This window comes from Charadrius vociferus, unplaced genomic scaffold (assembly GCF_000708025.1).
Source record: "Charadrius vociferus isolate BGI_N301 unplaced genomic scaffold, ASM70802v2 scaffold161, whole genome shotgun sequence".
NCBI classification, from domain to species: Eukaryota; Metazoa; Chordata; class Aves; order Charadriiformes; family Charadriidae; genus Charadrius; species Charadrius vociferus.
This window is the reverse complement of record NW_009646928.1, coordinates 4,976,249-4,998,208: the sequence shown is the minus strand read 5'-3', so window position 1 is coordinate 4,998,208 and position 21,960 is coordinate 4,976,249. Positions and strand designations below refer to the sequence as shown.

Sequence of the window (21,960 nt, the reverse complement as noted above, 5' to 3'; positions counted from 1 at the left end):
TGCTCAATTCCTTGATAGCTGTGAAAGCCTTAGGAAGCCGTCAGGAACTCCAAGGAAGAGAAACAAATTGTGGGCTTGAATATATATGTTAAAAAAAATGTGTAGTTCCCTTCTCTTTAATTGACTATCTGTACAGTCACACAGTCATAGACTTCAGATGATGTTTGTACAAAAAGCCATTCATCTCTGTCTTAGCAGTACAAAGACTGAAGAGCCAGTTGTTCAAAGACAGCAGTGTGCAGAGGGAGTTTGACAATAGCATATGTAGCGTAAGCCACATTAGAGCAAAACAGAAAAAATAATTCCTGACTCAAATGAAATACTGAGACTTCCTTAGGCAGGATTTGAGAGTAAGCTATGAATACTGCTTTGACTTGAACAAGTATGAAGTAAGAACATCTGCCATAAGATCATGAATCTCCCCTGCTCAACTGGCCAAAGTCCAGATGTACACAAAGCTGCCAGAGAGAGCATTTGCACTGAAAGATGAAGAAGTGAGCAAGTAGCCATTGATTTAGATTCTTGGTTCACCACAGAGGTAAGATTGCTGGAATGAGCAGGTAGGTAAGCCATGAGTGGAGAAAAATGGAGGCTGAAGCGACGTACATCATCTGAGTTTAGCATGTTCTCATAGTGAAGGACTTTGAGGACATCACACAAGGAAGGGTAGAAAATACTGAAACTGCACTGACTTGACCAGGTGGTGGGTATCAGGTAACAGACAGGTGTATTCTCTCTTAAACTGTGGAGGAGTTGGGGCAAGGGAGGAAAGGACATAAGGAATAAAATAACTTTCCCAGTCAGGGGATCAAAAGAGCATCTGAGTGAGACCATGAAGAAAGCCCATACCTGAATCAAAAAGATTAGCACTATTGATGGTCCAAGGCAAGGAATCATTGGAACAAAACTCTGTCTTGAGAATTATCATCCCTTGCTCTTTGCATTCATAAATCAACAGCTATAAGAGAACCAGTGCATCAGCTGATTTATTTGTATTATGGCAGCATATGTATACCACTGGACCTTCACAGGCCAATCACCAGCCCAGTGAGATCAGCTGTCCAGCAGCTTGAATTCAATGTATGGCTCTCCTTGACGTACATTTAACTGATAGCTTTTCCACTATCACTGGATCCTCTGTTGTACACAAACTATGCATTTTCTAGTTTACCCACCATGAAGCGTGGGCACATGTTCCTATCAGACAAGTAAGAAATATATAATAGGAACTTCTCTATATGCAAATAACGATGTTTTCCAAAGACTTTTGCTTACAAAAATGGACAAATGCTCATAAGGTGACATGCAATCAAAACATTTGTTATGCAAACCAAATTTAAGACAGATATGCACTTATTCTGCTCGTTTATGTCCGTGTGATAGGAAGGAAGACCCCTACATCAAAGAAGATCAAAGAAAGAAAAAAAAAAAGAAACCAAACCCAAACCACCAAAGCCCCTGGATTTTGTTAATTGCACAGCAAAACCAAATCCAAAATATCAACTGCCCTACTGACAAACCCTTTTGAAAGGTAATTAGAAACACAAAGGTAGGTCGTATAGAGCAAAAGGTTCCCAAGAATTCTTTTAAGTACCTTCCCCCAAAAATACTCGAATGGGTCCTCAGTCCCCAGGGATGAAATTCGTCTAATAATTGTATCTATGAAGAATGCTGAAATTCTTGCAGAGTATCTCTTAGTAAGCTTTTCACACTTTGGGGGTCATCGGTGGCTTCGAGTTTATGGGATGGCAGTTTCTGTCATTTCACTAGTAAAACTGTGTACATAAAGATCATCTGGAACCTTGTAGATATGCAGTGTGATGTAAAACACGGCACTAGATTTCTAGAAGAGAAGTACCTTAAGAAACGTGCAATTCCTTCAATTTTCTCATTTGGTTTGTCAGGTAAAAAGAGGAAATGCGTGGACCTGCAGGGTAATCAGTGGTGATAAAGTCTTAATCAACAAACAAAATAAACAGAAAAAAATCTCAGCAAATACAATTTTCACCAATTACGAGATCATCCACCAGTGCAGTTGCTACTATCCAGATTTGTGCAAAGATTAACAAGGGTGAAGGTAAGCTTAAACATTTAAATCATTCAGATTAAAATTGTTAAATTCTTAAAATAATTCAGTTGGAAGATGCCCAGTTCATGATAACTATTTGAGTTCGTTTTCATCATGACAGTGTCTTGTGACAGACAGTACTGAGATCGTGCTCAGCAATGTGCTATCCCTAAGTAAAGTGCAAACAATCTCTAACAAAATAGGCCTGATTCTTTCTCACAGGCAGAGGTTCTTAACTGGGTAGGAGATAGGTTTGAACTTGTGAAACGGTGAATTACAGCTGTTAAAATCAAGTCAAGATTTTTGCTGATATTTTACTCCAGATATGGTTTATACATATACATACACATGCATGCACAAGAAAACATTTTGTCCCCTTTTTAAACCTAACATCTACCATCTAAAAATCAAACCTTGTGTAATCCCTTTTCATTGTAAACCATTCAGAACAAGTTATAAAGTTGAAGGGACTGGCACTTGAATGGCAAAACAGGGATTTCATCTGAATTTCTACCGTTTCAAAATTCCCCAAAGCTTGAAAATTCAAAGTGCTATTTTCTTACTCAGTAAACATGACACTTGGTAGCAACTTGTTTGCCTAAAATAAAAAGAGAAATTAAAAAAAAAAAAAATCCCTGAGAAATAATTTATCAGTAATCAGTGATTTTTTTCAAGGTATAGTATACATGTAATGTAAACATCTTGCACCAGTAGTGTAGTACATGCTCTGCTTGTGTGTTTACATTCCCTGCTGAAAAGCAAGGACCATTTTGTTTCTGCAATATCATGTGAAAGCAGTACCTTCACTGCCTTCACTGCTGTTGTCTCTTCCCGCATGCGACCTGCAAGTATTTGTAAGGTGGCAGGGGGCTCAGCGTGACAAAAGGGGTTGGGGCAGTCTCTTTGTTCTGACCAAATGATAAAAATGCTGTAATAATGGCTTCCTGTTCTCCCTGGTACTACAAAATGGATGATGAAAAGTGCCTTTCTCTGACATTAGAGGAGCCACTTCTATAAATCATAACACAGCAAAAAGTCAGTGGGATTCGAGAAAATGGGTATGGGGCTTAAATTAGGAAAAACTATGTTTGTTGGAAATGTTCTTCTCACAAAGGCAACAGAGGTACACAACCTGTGGGCCAGCAGACAGAACACAAACACTCACTGCCCAGTGCAGAGCATTGAGACTGATCCTCAGTGGAGGCTTTGGGCTCTTTGCAGCAGTTGCTTAGTGTGAGGTTTGGAGGTGCCCATGAAGGAAGATAACTGATGATCCAGGACAGGAGAAATATTCCTGCACAAGATAGCCTGTCTCATCTGAGTGTATCCATGGAGTTTGATAAAAGAGAGATGTCATGTCCGGATATATATGGATTAAGAGTTCTTTATGTTGAAGGGATAAAGTATATGTACGTTCCCACAGCAGTAATGTAGATGGGAACTTTTATTCAAAGATAATAAAGAAAATTTATCACAATTTTCCAACATTTATATCAAGTAGTAAAACATATTTGAGAATGCAACCTAGCAGATGAGGACTGAATGGGGGAGGGAGAAAGGGAGAGGAGGAAAAGAGAGATTGTGATAATACTTGCCAACACATACTTTAACACGAGACCTCAAAACTACATATTTTCTGATTGTGTAGCTTGGAATGGGTATATTGGGAAGAAGCATGTTGCATATGCTTGATGATCAGCTATGAACTGGCTTTAGAGATAACAGAGGATGATAATTAAGTATTTCTGTGAGAGAAAGTGCAATGTACTTGACGTGATTCTAGGGAGGAACTATGGTGCATCTAGACATGTAGACTCATCCAAGTTATGCAAACCTTCTCATTTTGAATTAGTTATTCCTCTCTGTTCTATCATAATGGACTTCTTGTGAGAAACTCTCATAAATTTGTCCCACAAACAAAAATCAGGGTGGTGCACCATGTTTGTATGAATGTGTGATCCATATAATTCCACTGTTCGAGTATTTACCTCACTGAAAAAAAAGAAACCTAACCCAAACAAAAAAACCCCAAACAACCAAACCCCCAAATCAAATACCCCTGCCCCCATGCAAAAAGTAAAAAAGAAAAACCACAAACATCCCCAAAACCTTTTATATCAAACAAGAATATCCTGTAACCCAACTTGTGTCCATTGCCTCTTTTTGTCACTGCACACATCTGAGAAAAGTCTGGCTTTGTCTTTGCTCTATCCTCCAACCAAAATTAGAGGTATTTTATGGATTTTGCCTTTAAGAAGTGCATAGTAAAAGAACTAGAATATTGTCACCTTTGCTACACAGTTTGCCTTAATGCCCTGTACATATATATAATTTATTCTTAACTACATGACCTACAGTTATGTAAGCCCAAAATGAAATAACATTTAGAAAAATGTTTAGATAAGTTAGAAGCAAAGCTAAAAATAAAACTGAAATCTTATTCTAGAGAACTGTTTATCCTTAATTCAGGATCACTATGAAGTAGCAAACAAAGTATGTAAAAGTAAATTATGACAGTGAAACTATAATATTATTTAAATGAAGAAAAAAAGCACAGAAGGTTGTTTCATGAAAGGAATACATTTTGTCAGCATGTTAGAACTGGCATGAGGAGCACCTCACGTGTGAAACACTTGAAAAGGAATTGAGCATTTATGACAAGGTTTTCAATTTTTGAGTAAAATGAAGACTGTATTGGAATATAGGGTGAAGATTATTAGAAAACTATCCTTTAAAGCAGCAATTGTAAAGAAAAATTTGGACTTAACTGAGAGTATACAAACAGAAGACAGGCAGATGGAAAGAATCAGAGAGACCAGAGAAGGAGATACAGCTAAATCTTAATCTTAACAGTAGTGAACAAATGAAGTTGAAGCAAGAGATAAAAGATCTCAGAGGAAAAGCAAATCACTACCTCAACAATTGCAGCCTTTTCTACTTGTCCTTACTTGTTACTGTACAAGCAGAGCTGACTGAAGAATGCTTCTGATAGAGAATTCTATCTTCAAAGAAAGCAAAATAATTCCTCAAACACTGAACACACAAACTATTTTTATAACACCTTGTGCTTGAAAAATTTGAGGCTATTGGGTGGTGAGTTTATATCTTGGAATGCTAGAACTGTTAGCAGGGAGGTTTGACTAGATGATCTCAGAAGGTCCCTTCTAACCTCAATGATTCTGCAGTTCTGTCCTAGCTTTTATAAGAAAATTTAACTTCGTTAAAGTAGCAACAGAAGCATTTCTTAGTCACATAACAGTCTATTAAAAGCAAGCCACACTGCTGGATTTAGCCAAATACTGGAGGTCCCGGAACAGCTTTGATTCTGTTTCTCACCAGAAATCAAGTATACAAGAAAATACTTTTGAAGACAACATAGAAGAAAAGACGTAATTTAACATACTGTATGATGAAATGCAATAATTATCTGCCAAGCAATAAATCATATGGCTGCATTTGTTTGAGAAGACCTGGTAAATATTTTAAATACATAGGAGCATGAAAACAGAGTCATTATTTGATATGGGAACAATATCTTTGAATTTCACCCGATGCAGTGAAAAAACCCAAAACTTTTGCTCTTCCTGTTGCATAAATGAAATGTTATTGACCTTTAGCTGTTCTTTAACATTTTTAATGAAAATGTAAAACAGATTATGTATCTCATTGAAATTTCAATAAATTTTTATCCTAAAAGTAAGGATTTTCTTCAAGATACAACAAAGACAAATCTGGACAAAAACCAAATCAGTTTCAATTATATAAGAAACTCCTTCAAAAGTTCTCTCCTAATTGTAGAATTACAGTCTAAGAAAAATCTCAAAATACTAAGATATTTCTTGTACTTATGAACGTCTATTTGGAGAGTCTTCTTACATCAAAGTTTGTAAATTTTTTAATTGTCTTTTAGGAGACATAACACTTCTAGTAGACTTTCCTTAAAACTCAAAGGCAATGAATAAGATCACAGTCATCAAAAAATCCTTCAAAGTGCATAATCTTTTGATCAACAAAATATATCCCTCTATATTCTAGAGAAACTTGCGGAAGATAGTGAATACACTTTCTTGAGAGTGAATACATAATTCTTAACTGTGAGATTGCTGAATTTACAGTGAATGTTGTTCATGTTGATACATCATTTATGCTGAAGCTATAAAAAACCCTGCACTAATGATACCCTCCTACAGTTAGTGCTTGCAAGTGTTATAGTCTAAGAACTGGATTTTTCTAAGGATCTGATAGCAAATGCAAATTTTTTATATCACTGCATGTCTCCTGCAGGACATTTCTAAACTCCAAGAAAGATACTACAAAAATAATAGTTATTAACATTTTATAAAAATTACAAAAAAAATGGTTTCCAACACAGGCCAAAGAAGATTGAATTCAGATTCTAAGAAAGGATTATATACGTTATATGATGTCTCATGTTATGTATATGCACTTGGTGTGATTTACTTAATGTAACATCCAGGGGTTTAAAAACTATGCAAAAATTTAAACTGCAATAATATTAATATCTATAGTTGTGACTATTCATGTAACAGTGTTTTGGTGTGTACTTTATGTATTACAAGTAATGTTCAAAACATTCTATGGGATATTTTTGAATGTATGTAGCTATAAATTGAGTAACAGAGTAAAGCACAGATCTTTCCAAAACAATGTAAAAGCTAGATTCAAATTTTTAAAGAAAGCCATTTTTATGTCAGTTAAAAAATATCTAAAAATCTAAAAAAAACTGAGGTACCTTTCTGCTGCAAAAAGAACTCAGTTTTCCTGTTATTTCTGTAACATCAGAAATGTCAAAGGATTATTTCCAAAGATTTAAGGCAATTAGGAAAGGGGTGTAGGGTGAATATATATAATCTACTTTTGCTCTTACTGGGAATCTTAAATAAGATTGTCTCTCCTTCTAACCCTAAATACATAATGTAGTGATTAGTCACAATGTAATCATTAAGGGTAGAAAAGGGGGAAATACTGTACCCATAATACAGATAAGGGGAGGAACCAGTGGTCCACCCCATCCGAGCTGAAGGAAGGTTATCCTATATGAAATAGAAATATATAGCCTGTTATTAGTTGTGAATCTGTAATGACAGACACTTGATGGTATGTTTTATAACTCAGTCACATGAGAAATGTTTCTTTCCTACTAATGAAGTTTGGAGTACTCTTGAAAATGCCTCATTATCGCTTTCCTGGTAAGGGAATCTAAGGAATAGCCATTAAATTTTAGAGGATATTTAAGACATCAAATACTCTAATTTAGTTTTCCAAGTTATGAAATTGGACTGGAAATTTGAAATACAGTAAATGTTTAAAGCCATCAGCCAGAAATATGCATAAGGCATGCAAAACTGAAAGTGCAAGTGGATTTCAGATTGTTTGCTGCCTTCTACTATTTCTCTAATAAAAAAATCAAGCACGGCATGACATGCTTTATTTTGTGAAATTAGACACAAATGCATGCTTTATTGTCACTTAATTCTCTAACTCAGCAAAGCAATGTATACTCAGTATTCTACATTTACAAGTAGCATACCAATTCAGAACTAGCGCAAAAGCATTATATTGCAAGTACTAAAAAGCTAAACAAAAAGCAATGGGTATATTCAAATCTCAGTATTTATTTAAATTCAGTACATATACTAAATGAGATGAGAATATAAACCCTAAGACAGAAATTTAAATTAAATTAAAGCAATTCTTTACTTTGCCTTCCAGCATCTGGGTGGAGTCGTTTTTGAGATTCACTATAGAATGTATTAAAATTTCTCAGAATTCTGTACACTAGCAGATATTTTAATGCCTTTATTATGGCCAAATTCACATCTGTGCTCAAGGCAAGCACAGGCTATGGACCACGTGTACCCCGTTTTGGTGCAAGTGATTCATATATCTTGTATTCATTTTGGAAAGAGAATTATCCCATTTATGAAACAGCGTAATTACAAATTAAGTTGTAACTACAGAGTATAACTGTAGACTTATAAGAATATAACTTAAAAAGTGAAGCATGTTTCATATTTAGGGATAACAGAATATTTATTAGTATTTATGGACTATGTAAAATGCTGTATTCTTCCAATTGACCAGAATGGTAAAGTTATTTAAGAAAAAGATTGATTTAAAGTAGCTGAGAACTTAGCAGATTGTTTTATAAAATGATGCAGAGCTTTTTACAAACAGGGACTTCTGTGGAATACATATGACCTCTCATATTTTCAATGCAAAATTTGCACAGTTTTGAACATGGGGGTAAAAATGAAAATCATAAATACAAGCTGAATAAAAACTCAGCTTGTTTTGTCACAGCTCAGTGTAGGTATAGGCAATATGAGAAAGCAATGAGGGTTGATTTCTTTTTACTTTCTGTTGGCAGATAAAAGAATCTGGTTTTATGGATTTTTATGAAATGACCTCAGTTTCTGGGAATACTGTAATTTGACTATAGTCTTATCATGAGCTGGTCAATTATTTGTTATTTGAATCTTTTTACTGTTCGTGAGTCATTCATAAAGTAATGCTACTATCTGTCAATGAGCTGTTGTGAATTCTTGCCAAGCGCTTTGGAAAAAACATTTTCAGAAGTACATATAACTAATAGTAAAGATAAGGCCTATCCATTTGGCCAGTCAAATTTGCTAAGTGACTGGAATCAGGCACTTCACTGAGTATAATTAATATTGGAGAATCACAGACTTCTCTGTGATTCCTGCGCAGTAAGTTGCTTGTGAATTATTCATGTTGGGTATCTGAAATTATATCGTATGATTAGGCTTCTGGCATTGTTTCATAGTTATTCAGTAAGAAATAAGGGAAAGCAGTAAATAGATTTCAAATAACTGGTACTTTTCTTTAAGCATGAATATCCTAAATCTCTTAAGTGGAAAACTTACTAAGGCAATCATGTAAGGATACAGAAAAATGGAATAAAACATTTGGCAATCAAATTTGACATTATCTTTCTAGAAATGATCTGTTTTTTCCAACGTCATCTAAAGAGCTCCATTTCTTGTCCCTGTGTAACTTCTATACTGGTCTCCCAGTCCTCCTGCAGCTGACCAGAACATTATTAAAAAAGTAAAGCTGACAGCAATTTCCTGACATTTCTCTGCACAAGACCACATTTATCTGAATGTTCATGAACAGTAAGTACAAAGAAAGAGAAAGAGAAAATGGCTAAATCCAATTGTCATTCCAAACTTAAAGGAAAATTCGTACATTCTGTAGTACTTGACCAGCTCTTACCCTGCTGAATATCAATTCATGAGTTTCAAATGATGAGAAAACTGTCCAAAGTCAATTTGCTATACAAAACTGAAATTTATTAATCTAGTAATCATTGGTCAGCAATATTTTTTTCTGATGCATTCTGAAGTAGAGATATGTAGCCTGATGAATACAATTTAAGCAACAGAATTCTAAGCCTCAATTTGACTTGATTAAGCTTAGATTTGTATCTAAAGGTTGTTCAGACAGTATATTCCAGGCTATTCTACTGGTTTATAATTGACTTGAAATTCATTAGCACATTGTTTCCTCTTACATCTCCATGAAGTAGCAAAAAGCATTCTTTTAAAACGTGTTTCAATGACATGCATATAGAGTTAGTTTGAATTCAGTGGCTTTAAGGAACAGAAGGTATAAACAAATGAAAAAATAAGTTAAAATGCTTTCTTGAGTGAGATGAATAGTAAGCAGGGCCTCTAAGTTACTCAGAATAAGTAAGAAATAGCCTTATATACATTGTATTGAATATTGAATATCGAATATCGAATAGAGATCTGTTGAAATAAGAAAAGCATTTACCTTACAAAAAGAATAGTTTCATAGAGAAATCTAATAACTTGATTTGTTTTTAAAGTCAGCCAAACTCAGAAATAGATTTAAACCACTAGCAGGTATGAATATATCTCTAGCACCATCCAGTAAAATTCAATGGGGTTAGACCAAAGGTGGTTTATCAAATATGAAGGAAAATGAAGGATTTCACCTAGTAACAGAAAATACCTTGATTAACTAATGCTAAATTAGATTCCTATATTAATATTGTGATATGTTTATCAGTAAAAATTAATAAAATCTGGTTACATTTTATTCATTATTAAGCATCTGTTAAGAGAGTTTGTAGTTGGTAATTTCAAAGCCTTATATGAAAAACTCCTGAGATTGGCTAGAAAGTAAAGTAACCTTAATGAATGTAACTTCTATGTGATACTGCATATGGATTTAGGTGAATTGATGAAGCTTTTTGCTTATCTGTTAGTAAAAGATATGCAATAGGTAAAAAGATAGTGCAGCCTTTCTGCATGGACTTGTCATTCCTTATTCTGCATGCATGGATTCTTTCTATGCATGCATAGTTTCAGATTCTTTCATGTTGTCTTACCCTCATGCCTTCAAATCGTGACAAAGCTCTTAGAGGTCTCAAAGCTCTTAGTGTCCTAAGGGACTTAATGGCACCAAGTTCAGAGTAACCCAATGCATTTGCTGTTAAGCTAACCAAAGAGACCTATATGAAAACAGGAAAGTAAAAATTATTATATTGTACATATTACTTTACATACCATAGATGTGAGATATAAACTTCTTTAGAAGAATCTAATTTTGGACCACTTTCTTCAGGAATAGGAAGTCTTTTAAATAAAAAAAAAAAAAAGTCATATGAAATAACAGTAGGATAGGTAAATAAACAAACAAAAATATCATAAGGTAACAATATCTGGAAACATTAACAGTTCTGAATTCCATAGTTTCTTTGTGATTTGAGGGCATTTAAAACCACAAAAAGCAAATTAAATTAATCTCTCCTTTTCACGAATTTAGGTATTCCTCTCACTTTTTCTTTGTTTTACAATGCTGTTGGGATCAGTAATTACAGTTGACAACACCCAATTGATTGCCCACAACTGAAAGGGAAATGATGGAAGCCTGTTTTGAATTAACAGATGGGTCACAGAGCAACACTGCTCCTCTGGAAATTGGTAGAAAGGATTCATTTTTCTATATTCAGTTACACTGACCTTTTGCCTCACTGCCGAATTTATGTGCTCTACAGGTTGACATTAACCTGGATTATGCTGTTTCTTAAAGATCTGATAAGAATAGTTCCATAGGTGGCAGAACTCCACAGGCCTTTATATAGTCTATGTCCCTACATTACCTCAGTGATAAATACCATATTATCTACATTTGCTATGGCTCCTGTCCAAAATAATACCTTCTGTTTTCTTCCCATTTCCCCTAGATGCTCCTTCATTACCCTGTTCTAAGTCCTTAACTATTTATTGGGCCAAAAATAGCATAATGGTCTCATGTACTCTTTCATTATAAAGAACTATGCATCAAGTAAAGAGAACTCTGGGACAGTGCTCTTTGTGAACCATATTTAAAAATAAGCATTGTATGTGAAGTCTTTAGCTTTAAAAGTTAATAGCTTTTCTGTATTTGTCAATCCTGAGATCTAGCAACCCACAAAACTAGGTTCTTCTGAAATCTGATTTTTTTTCTCCAGCACATTCATCATACTCCTGAAAACTTTGAAGTTTTCAAGCTGCCATAATGTACACCTAAATTAAAGAAAATATCCAGGTGTATAAATCCAGGATTTAATCATGAGCTTCTTCAGACACATGAATGTGTTATACCTTCCCACAAAGAAGTATTCAAATTTTCACATTCACAAGACGGCTGTTTGGGATATTATGATTTAAATAAGGTCAAATGTTAGTGAAAATGAGTTTAGAAAATGAATAGGTGCTTCCGCTTGCATGCTTCTTCAAGCTTTTTTTGTGCCACTTAAGTACCCATTTTGAGAAGAATTTAGATACTAAAGAAGGAAAGGTTTTTCCAAAGAAAGGATACTTCTTTTGGATGAGGACTATGTTTGAACATGGTTAGCTGTAGCTGTATATGTGAAGTTAAATCCTAGATATATTTATACCCAAAATGTCCACCAACCAAAAATTGTTGTAGGCCCCAGTCACAAAAGAAAGCTTGAGAAAATGAACTGCTGTGATTAGCCTTTGTATGCTAGGAACACATTCAGAAACTGTTGGATTTTTAGCAATTCTTTGGGTCAAAAACCAGAACAAAATGCATCTTACTTTTAAAATTGAGCTTGTTTAGTGTTTGTTTTTCCTATAAGTTTTACCAGAAATTTCTATCTTAAAAATGGAGCATCTGGTTGTGGTTTCATAACTATGTAAAACATAGTATTTTAATTTCACACACAGAACTTTGTAGACCGCAGAAACAGTGTGCATTTCTGCACATTGGAGGTTTTCTCAAGGAGGTATACTTACGACATTACTTCTTAAATTCTCCATAATTGTATCAATGCATTAAGAAATGGTCTCCCTCATTTCACAGCACAGCACAGCACAGTAGAGTTATGGGATAACCCTTGCAGGAAAGATTATTGAGCCTGGTTTCAAACATGGCTGTGAGAACTGCAAGTTCAGTAATATTTATTGGACTTTAGTACTAAGTAAGCCACACCACCAATGCTACAGATACATCTTGCATTCCTTGTAAAACCCTAATTCAGATAAAATAAATATTAAAGTAACACCTAGGAAATATACTACATACATCGACAATCAGGAAGTCCAGCCAGCACCAGGCATTAGTAAAGTATGTTTGATAGCCATAGGCCACCCACTTCAGCAGCATTTCCAGAATGAAGATGTAAGTGAAGACCTTGTCAGCATATTCCAGCATGGTCTTGATAGTTTTACGCTGTTCAATATATATGTCTTCAAAAGCCTGTGAGAAAAAACATTCAAAGATATTTGTTATTCCAATTTGTTACTTCACATACTTCAAGTTGTAACAAAAAAAAAAAAAGGCAATAAAAGTCAATCTTTCTTCAAGAAAAGGCATGGGAACTGTATTTTCCAGCTCACAGGAGGGAGAAGAGATATACAGCAATCGCTCCACTGGTCAGAGATTTTTATTTGTTAATTTATTGATAATGGTGAATTCTTCTTCTCAGATCTCACAAATAGCACTGATTCTGCAAAGTGGTGTGCCTGAACTGAATTCTACTGAGATCATTTGGTTTTTAGGAAGGTAGATATATTTTTAAAATCCAGGGCCATAGCTGTAAAATTTTCAGGACAATGACAATACAGTTTACCTTTTGTTTTTATCATAGAATCATTGACTGTTTTGGGTTGGAAGATCATCTAGTTCCAACCCCCCTGCCATGGGCAGGGACATCTTCCACTAGACCAGGTTGCTGAAAGCCCCATCCAGCCTGGCCTTGAATACCTCCAGGGATGGGGCATCCGCAACTTCCCTGGGCAACCTGTGCCAGTGCCTTACCACCCTCACAGTAAAGAATTTCTTCCTAGTAGCTAATCTAAATTTACCCTCTGTCAGTTTAAAACAGTTACACCTCATCCTATCACTGCACTCCCTGATAAAAGAATCCCTCCCCATCTTTCCTGCAGGCCCCCTTTAAGTACTGGAAGGCTGCTATTAGGTCTCCTTGGAACCCTTCCTTCTCCAGGCTGAACAAATCCAACTCTCTCAGCCTGTCCTCATAGAAGAGGTGCTCCAGCCCTCTGATCGTCTTCGTGGCCCTCCTCTGGACCTGCTCCAACAGGTCCATGTCTTTCTTATGTTGGGGGCCCCAGAGCTGGACACAGTACTCCAGGTGGGGACTCACAAGAGCGGAGTAGAGGGGCAGAATCACCTCCCTTGACCTACTGGCCGTGCTTCTTGTGATGCAGCCCAGGATACAGTTGATTTTCGGGGCTGCAAGCACACATTGCCGGGTCACGTTGAGTTTCTCATCAACCAACACTTCAGGTCCATCTCTTCAAGGCTGTTCTCAATCCATTCTCCACTCAGCCTGTATTCATGCGTGGAATTTCCCTGATCCATGTCAGGACCTTGCACTTGGCCTTGTTGAACTTCATGAGTTTTGCATGGGCCCACCTGTCAAGCCTGCCAAGGTCCCTCTGGATGGCATCCCTTCCCTCTAGTGTGTCGACCACACCACAGAGCTTGGTGTCGTTGGGAAACTTGCTGAGGGTGCACTCAATCCCACTGTCCATGTCACTGACAAAGATGTTAAACAGCGTCAGTCCCAGTACTGACCACTGAGGAATGCCACTCATCACTGGTCTCCACTTGGACATGGAGCCATTGACCTCAACTCTGAGTGTCACCATCCAGCCAATTCCTTATCCACCGAGCGGTCCATCAGTCCAATCCATGTCTCTCCAATTCAGGGACAAAACTGTCTCTAAGTCCTGTTGGATGTCTCTTTTAAGTCTCTTTAAGTCCCTTTTAAGTCTTTTAAAGTCCCTTTTGAGTCTTTTAAGTTTGATGTCTCTTTTAAGTCCTGTTGCTTTTTGAAAATTTTAAGTAATTAATCATAAAACTAGTTCTTCCTTGCTTTATTGCATTATTCACATTTTATGATACATAAAATTCCTGAGATCCTTGCAGTGTTATTTGCACTGTTTTCATTTTTAGACATTTGAAAAAATGTATAGCTTCTGCTTTTTAGAAATTCTTCCTGTCCTCTAAGAAATTTCCGCTTTAATTGCTTTTAAATTTTAATTATGCTATTACTTCTTATGGAGAACAATTGATTTTATTGGATTGAAAGAACTGGAATGATCTGCTAGCTTGCAAAGATTTGGATATTTATTGATATTAACATTCATTTTTACCCAGCCTGCTTTTGAATTACTTTACATCCCTCAGCCCAAATGATTAGTGCTTGTCTATCAATCATCGAATTAACGTCTCTGTGTCAGTAATTTTGGATACTTAGATCAGTAGTATGATACCTGACACATATATACACACACTAACAACTTCATTGCACAAAACTGGGAAGAGCCAACATGTCATTTCCATTTTATACGTGGGAGTATGCCAGAGGCTAAGCTAGCAGTGCTCTTGGCAGCTAGAAGTGTATCTGCTACCTGCCTGAATGCCTCTAGGGCCGGGGTTTGCAGGCAGCCTGCAGTGTGCCTGTCCCTGCCAGATATCCTGGCTGTAATGACAGTGATACTCATCTGGAGTGTGACCTTGGGGTGAACATCGGGATAAGGTAATGGCAGGTCCAAAGAGACCTTTTCACTGTCACAAAGGAAGTTGAAGGCAGAGCAGGGTCTCACATCTCCAGAGGCTTGGGCTAATCCCTGGTCTCTGAAGCATTTTGCCAAAATAAATGTTCTGTGGATGACACACACCTTCATAAGCACAAGATGCTAACACTGTGTGATCTCACCTCAAACTTCCTCTAAAGACAATGATGGAAATTCGTCTTTATCAGATGTCTTGCCAGTACTTTTCTCTCATTTAAATTCATGTTATTGAACATTTTCTCCACTTAGTAGAATGAACCAAGATTCAGTAGTGTAGATGTGAGTCTTTTGTTATTTCAGGGGTTTAAATCACAGGGAAGGTGTCACATGGTGTTGAGTAAAAGTTGCTTATTTGATGCTTGTGTTCATATTAGACCAAACAAAAGCTGAATGATTCTTAAAGATTTAACTGAAACTAGTGACAGGTATAATCATAAACCTCTAACCAGTAATCGTATTTCAAAGTGTTGGGAGTGGTCTATAGAGTTTATAATACAATTTTGCAACATAATTTTTTTTTATGATGTAGGAACTTAAGTAATTTACCAAAGGGTGATTGCATCTACTGGGGTAGATGCTAGATATACTCTACACTATCTCAGGGCAAGTAGTTTGTCTAAGAAACTTCAGCTCATTATGTATCCAGGCTCACCTTTCTTTAACGGTTCATCTCCAATTTCTTGATTCTTTGTCATTATTTGTATTTGTGAAATAACATATGATTGGTATGTTTTGTTTCTTTTATTTTTATGGATTCATATTATGGTTGGCTTCTTTTTATTCTGCCCTCACAAACTTGTTAACCTTAAAGCAAATCCATGTTATTATAGATATCACTTTAGTCTACATGAGTATGAGTCAGTAGAAGCTGAATTAGAACCATAAATAATAAATTCTTACTCTTAGAAAGGAATAATTACAAACACGCAGTCTTAATCTTTCTTGCTGTTCTAGCACACAAGATTTATAAAACTGTATAAGCCAGCTCTGGCTCTTGTAAGGTACTGTCAGCTGTTTATGCCATTACAGTTACTTCCAAACTCTTCTTTTTTCACAGAATCATAGAATCGTCTAGGTTGGACCTTTAAGATCACCGAATCCAATCATCAGCCTAACGCTGACAAAACCACCACTAAACCATGTCCCTAAGTACCACATCTACCAGTCTTCTAAATACCTCCAGGGATGGTGACTCAACCACTTCCCTGGGCAGCCTGTTCCAATCTTCGATAAACTTTCGGTGAAGAAATTTTTCCTAATACCTGTCCTAAACCTCCCCTGGCACAACTTGAGGCTGTTTCCTCTTGTCCTATCATCAGTGACAGTTCTTTTCCCTGAGTTATATCTGTAAACACCAGTAAAACCAGAGAGCAAACTCAAATAAACAAAGTTAAGTATGTTCTCTTCACATGTTGTCCCTCCCTGCTTCAGGTGTATCACTATTGCTTTCAGCAAAAGAGTTAAGCTCTCTCTAATCAATTATGTCTGTTCATTTTTCAACATATTTTTGAGAAGAGACTTTTTATTCCGTTCTTTCAAAGGCCTGACTAAACTTTAGTCGTGTCATTTGAATTGTGTGTTCTTTCTGGTGGAGAAAACAAAGTTAAAACAATGCTTGAAGAGCCAACTTTTAAGTTTTCTGACAACATTGTGACACTCTCTTCATGTTTTACTTACCAGAGCTCCACTACTGAGCAGAATCATAAAGACAATGAAAGTCTCAAACCAGTTGTGTTCGACAATCTTGAAGCAGGTTTTTCTAAGGTTCCACCACTGCTTTCCTCTCCCTTCTTCTATACTTACTTGACAGCATTTGAACCTTCTTACACAGCCTTTAAAACAGTGTATCAAGAGGGAGGGGGGGAGAGAGATTTTGTTGAATTGTGTTATTAATTTTTGTTATTCATTCTGTTAATGATACAATGCTACCTTTCCAGAAGCTGTGCTATTAAGTAAAAACCCAATAGATTTTCACCTAGTTTACCTTCTTTTTCTCCAGAGCAAAAAAAAATTTAACACCGAGATAACTGAATTTACAATTAAATGAACAAGTGAGAAGAAAGTATTTCTCATTTATCAAGAACAAAGTGCTCAATACAGTGCACACAAAAGGATAAAAGTCCATGGAACAAGAAGCCAAATTACAAAACACAAAGTATGAGTAAAAATATACATAGTCATACAAATGTATAGTATGTTTCTGTAGTAAGATATAGGCAAGTGTTATTAAATTGTACTTTTTTTTTGTTTTGGATACTAAATTCAGACAATGTTGTATTTATTTTATGAAAAAATTCTAAGCCTCCTATCTGAGTTCTGAGCTTTTCAGTACTGACTAACTTCCCTAACTTGTGCCCTTAAGTTATTTAAGCTTTTGTGATTTAGCTACTGACTTGATTTTGTTTCTTCTTTCATTTAGGTAGAAAGATACTGGTAATCAATAATGGTATTTTCTTTGACAAATCCAAGTCTGTTGCAGTACTACGGCTTACTAGTTCAGTGAAAATTTCTAAAGAAATGTCTGTTATCATGTGCAGAAATAACCCAACTCCAGCACTGACAGTAGCATTTATTTTCCAAACTCTACAGATACCAAAAATGGCATTTGTATCCTTCCGTTACTGTTTTAAACCTATTCCTTTTCCCATCTCCTTTACACGCACACATCCATAAGGTTTCTCACAAGGAAATGCCTTTGCAAATAAAGTTTATGACCAGATTCTTGTTTTACTGAGTTTTGTAAAAGGGCCAATAGAAGGAAGCATGAAAGATGAATGAGTCCACCAGGTGAGACTGTTCTTGCCCCAGGTGGCGCATAAAGACTCTTCCTTCTCTTTTTGCCAATTTGTAGGTTCATTTACCATTTTGCACAAAACCATCCAGGTGTAGTTTTTATTTACCACTCAACATCTGTTTCAGTAATGTACACTTTATAATGCACTTTGATACATATCTATGAAGAATGGTATAAATATAGTGTGTATTTTATTATCTAGAAGACTAACTAAACTCAGAAAGTACAGCAGTTTGTAGTAAAATAAAACTTTCAGTAATATATTTTTCTTATTTTAAAAATAATGATAAATTTTGGATAAAATTTTTTCTTAGTTGTTTATCTGATACACACGGTATAGTCATGGTATCAGTATCCGTATGGTAAGTTATGTCTAAAAGTACTACTGCTAACAATCATAATTTAAACATTAACAAAAGAGTAACTCAAAATATAAATATTGATACTTAGTTTGAATAGATAACTATTCCATATTGCGTGAATAACTATTATTAGTATGTTTGTTCCAAACACCTTCTGTGAAGCAGGCCTCTGGCTCCTGGGCTTCTTCAGGTTGTTCTTCTGGTTGTTCTTCTGCAGGAAGTCCAATATCAACTGTGCTACCTTCTGATGAACTAGATGAATTTAACTTCTGTAAAGGGAAAAATAAAAGCATCACAAATGCACAGCAAATATTTTTAAGGCAAATATTAGTTGCTTTCAGAATAAGTAAATAATTCTGTCATGTTTTTGAATTTTCTAGTATTCAACATCACTAAGTGGCTGATACACACTTGAAATTTGTACAATCTTTGGTTTTCCTTCTGCATTGTATGGATCCATTAACTAGAAGGTGTATCCATGATAGATAAGGCTTTAAACAAAATTATGCTTTAAGCTGAAAAATGTGAATGAGTATGCTAAGCCTGCAAAGATTTATGACCACATTTAGCTATAAGTGGCAATGATCTCTTGACCTACATAGAAATAATGAAGCTTAAATATGTATGCAGGAATCTATAGCATCTACTGAAAAGCAGGTAAGAGCCTAAATGTAATTATTGAAATGAGGTGGGAGCTAAGAGGAGCGAGGTAAAAAAACACTGAGAAAGCTATGCTTTAGAGGTCAGCAAGTCCAGATTAAACTTGCTGAAAGTCTAGCTCAGAGTGAAGCAGAAGCTGCATACAATAAGGCTGAGGTAGATTAAAGATGGTCCATAAAACATGAGATCATGGGTTTTAACCAAAACAAATTTTCAATATCTCAGTGAGTGTAAAGAGAGAGGAGTGAAAGGTGGAACCCACATTTTAAAAAACTGAGGGAATGGATTGAGAGCAGCCCTGAGGACATGGACTTAGGGGTGTTGGTTGATGAGAAGCTCAACATGAGCTGGCAACATGCACTCGCAGCCCAGAAGGCCAACAGTATCCTGGGTTGCATTACAAGAAGCACGGCCAGCAGGTTGAAGGAGATGATTCTGCCCCTCTACTCCGCTCTTGTGAGATGCCACCTGGAGAACTGTGTCCAGCTCTGGGGCCCCCAACATAAGAAAGACATGGACTTGTTGGAGTGGGTCCAGAGGAGGGCCACCAAGACGCTCAGAGGGCTGGAGCACCTCTTCTATGAGGACAGGCTGAGACAGTTGGATTTGTTCAGCCTGGAGAAGGAAAGGCTCTGAGGGGACCTTATAGCAGCCTCCCAGTACTTAAAGGGGTCCTACAGGAAAGATGGGGAGGGACACTTTATCAGGGAGTGCAGTGATAGGATGAGGGGTAACTGTTTTAAACTGACAGAGGGTAAACTTAGATTAGCTACTAGGAAGAAATTCTTTACTGTGAGGGTGGAAGGCACTGGCACAGGTTGCCCAGGGAAGTTGTGAATGCCCCATCCCTGGAAGTGTTCAAGGCCGGGTTGGGTGGGGCTTTCAGCAACTTGGTCTAGTGGGAGGTGTCCTGTCCTAAAAATTCTCAAAGCGTTGTAACATGCAACTGGGACCTGGTTGCAATCTAGCTGGTTGATATCGTGGCTAAAAGTTGGGTAAAAATTGTGAAGGAAATATATTTAAGGATGTAGAGGTAAACAAAATAATGGAATAAATGCACTATAGGTTCATCAGTGGTAGGTTGCAGTAGTCTTTTTGATATTGAGGACAAAAAAAATCCCCAAATCCCAACAGCAAAACTCTTTAAAAAGCAGTAGCGAGTTTGTTTTTTCAGCAATAATTCCATGACTCTTTGACATTGAGTTGCATGGTGCTTAATAAAATTTGTGATATATTAAGTAGCCAGTTTTTGGCTAATTTCATCTTGTGGTGACTATAGAGATTAGAAGAACAATGTTTCAGCTTCATCAGGAAAATGGGTTGATGTATCCAGTTTCAGGCTCTGTCACTATTTGTCACAAGAACCTATTTATAGAGGGATTTTTTCCAAATTAGATTACACAGATGCCTTTCTGATATTTTTTAAAAAATATTGTATACTTCCAGCAATCCAATTTTCACAAGTCTTCCTTTTCAGTATGATTTACTACTTTTCAAAATAATTTTTAAAATACTTTTCAAAATTTTTCCACGGCTTTTTCACTTTTGGAAAAAAGAAAAAGCTTTTCTTTCTCTATTTTCTTCTAAGAAGCAGATTTTCTGTAATTATTGTCAGCTACTTTTTGCACACTAAAAGTAAGCTCTCTGAAATTAACAGCATAGTTTATAATTTTAAGGTGATTAATTTGTTACTTTGCTAAGGCAGAAAAGAATACTCAACTGAAAAATGAAACAAAGCAAAATAAAACAAACAAAAAACCAAAACCCCCACAGAACCTCCCAACTTCTAGAGCTAACCAGCAAAAAAGGATCCTGGCCAGCACTGTAAAACTCCAGCAATGGCACTGAAAAACTCCCTATGGTCTGAAGCCAGCTGGAACTCACCTGTTAGTGCCTTCTGGCCTGAGAAGTAGAGAATACGTACAGTCTTTTGTCAGTGGGCTCTCATAAAAAACTCAGCTAATTCAAAGGCTCTGGTGTTCTGGTGTTTATAATTTCTTTTCTACAGCCCAATTTTACCAACAGTCAATATAAAACAAGGAGTTGGACTCAAATCCAAAACAGCACTGCTGGAGGGATTTTGCACAGAAAACTATATAACAGAGCTGCTCTTTCATAAGCTTCTGGAGGAAGTCAGAAACGCCATAGTACTTTCTCAATGGGATAGAAGGTAACCCTGGTCCTACGAGTAGCAGCACATTTACAGAAACTTTCCTAAACTGAATTTATTCCCTGTTGGTCAGCCATAAACCTGCTTGGGTCACTCCATTTGACTTCCTGCTGTATGATGGGTTGGAAGACTGGACTGGACTGGCCAGCATTAAGGTAGTTGTGGGGAGAGTAGATGACCAGTGGTTGTTTTTCTCTAATGGATCTTTGTTTAAATGTTGTTTTATTTATAAATTCTTCCTGCTGGGATAAGTTCATAACGTGCTCAAATACATTCTTATAGCCTCCGCTTGTGGCAGCAGTTCAGAAGCTTGATTCAAAGCCTGATTATAAGACATTTTGGTTAATATTTAACAGGAAAAAAATATTATTGCTTCAGATATTAGTTGGGAAATGGGAACAACACTGTCTCTGAAATAGGTTGCCGTGGGGAGAGGCTGTTTTGTACGGGTCGCCTTTCTCGGGGGAGGATCCAAAGACTGCACTTAGTTTAACACTGCATTTTTGTTGAGAACACTAGGGGGCTTACGCACACTGAAGTGATGGCAGTACAGAATTCAGCTAGCCTAAAATTAGGTGTCTGGAGTACTGTTAGCAATACAACTGTGGCAGGGAAAGATGAGCAAAGAAATGGGACAGCTACCAGAATGGAAACTAGCTAGTTTAAGGTTGAGGTTCCTCAAATAAAAAAAATAATTTTGTTAAAGTGTATGGAAAGATAATTTTCTGATTTGACTAAAATGTCAACAAAGTCATTGAGGGTGTAGTTATTTCTCAAATTTT

At 36.4% G+C, this 21,960-nt stretch overlaps 1 protein-coding gene across 8 annotated transcripts in view; it reads right to left on the bottom strand.

The window, feature by feature from the left end:
• The window catches only part of SCN1A (sodium channel, voltage-gated, type I, alpha subunit), a 71,857-nt gene that overhangs the window by 17,009 nt on the left and 32,888 nt on the right, over positions 1–21,960 (bottom strand). For 7 of the 8 annotated variants that reach the window (XM_009894595.1, XM_009894600.1, XM_009894593.1 and 4 more), the window contains exons 17-20: positions 18,500–18,617; positions 16,870–17,024; positions 12,674–12,847; positions 10,470–10,592 (exon numbers count right to left, since the gene is read on the bottom strand). In XM_009894595.1, coding sequence (XP_009892897.1) covers positions 10,470–10,592; positions 12,674–12,847; positions 16,870–17,024; positions 18,500–18,617 — 570 coding nt within the window. The remainder of the gene's footprint in view (positions 1–10,469; positions 10,593–12,673; positions 12,848–16,869; positions 17,025–18,499; positions 18,618–21,960) is intronic. The other variant, XM_009894598.1, reaches the window with a different exon arrangement.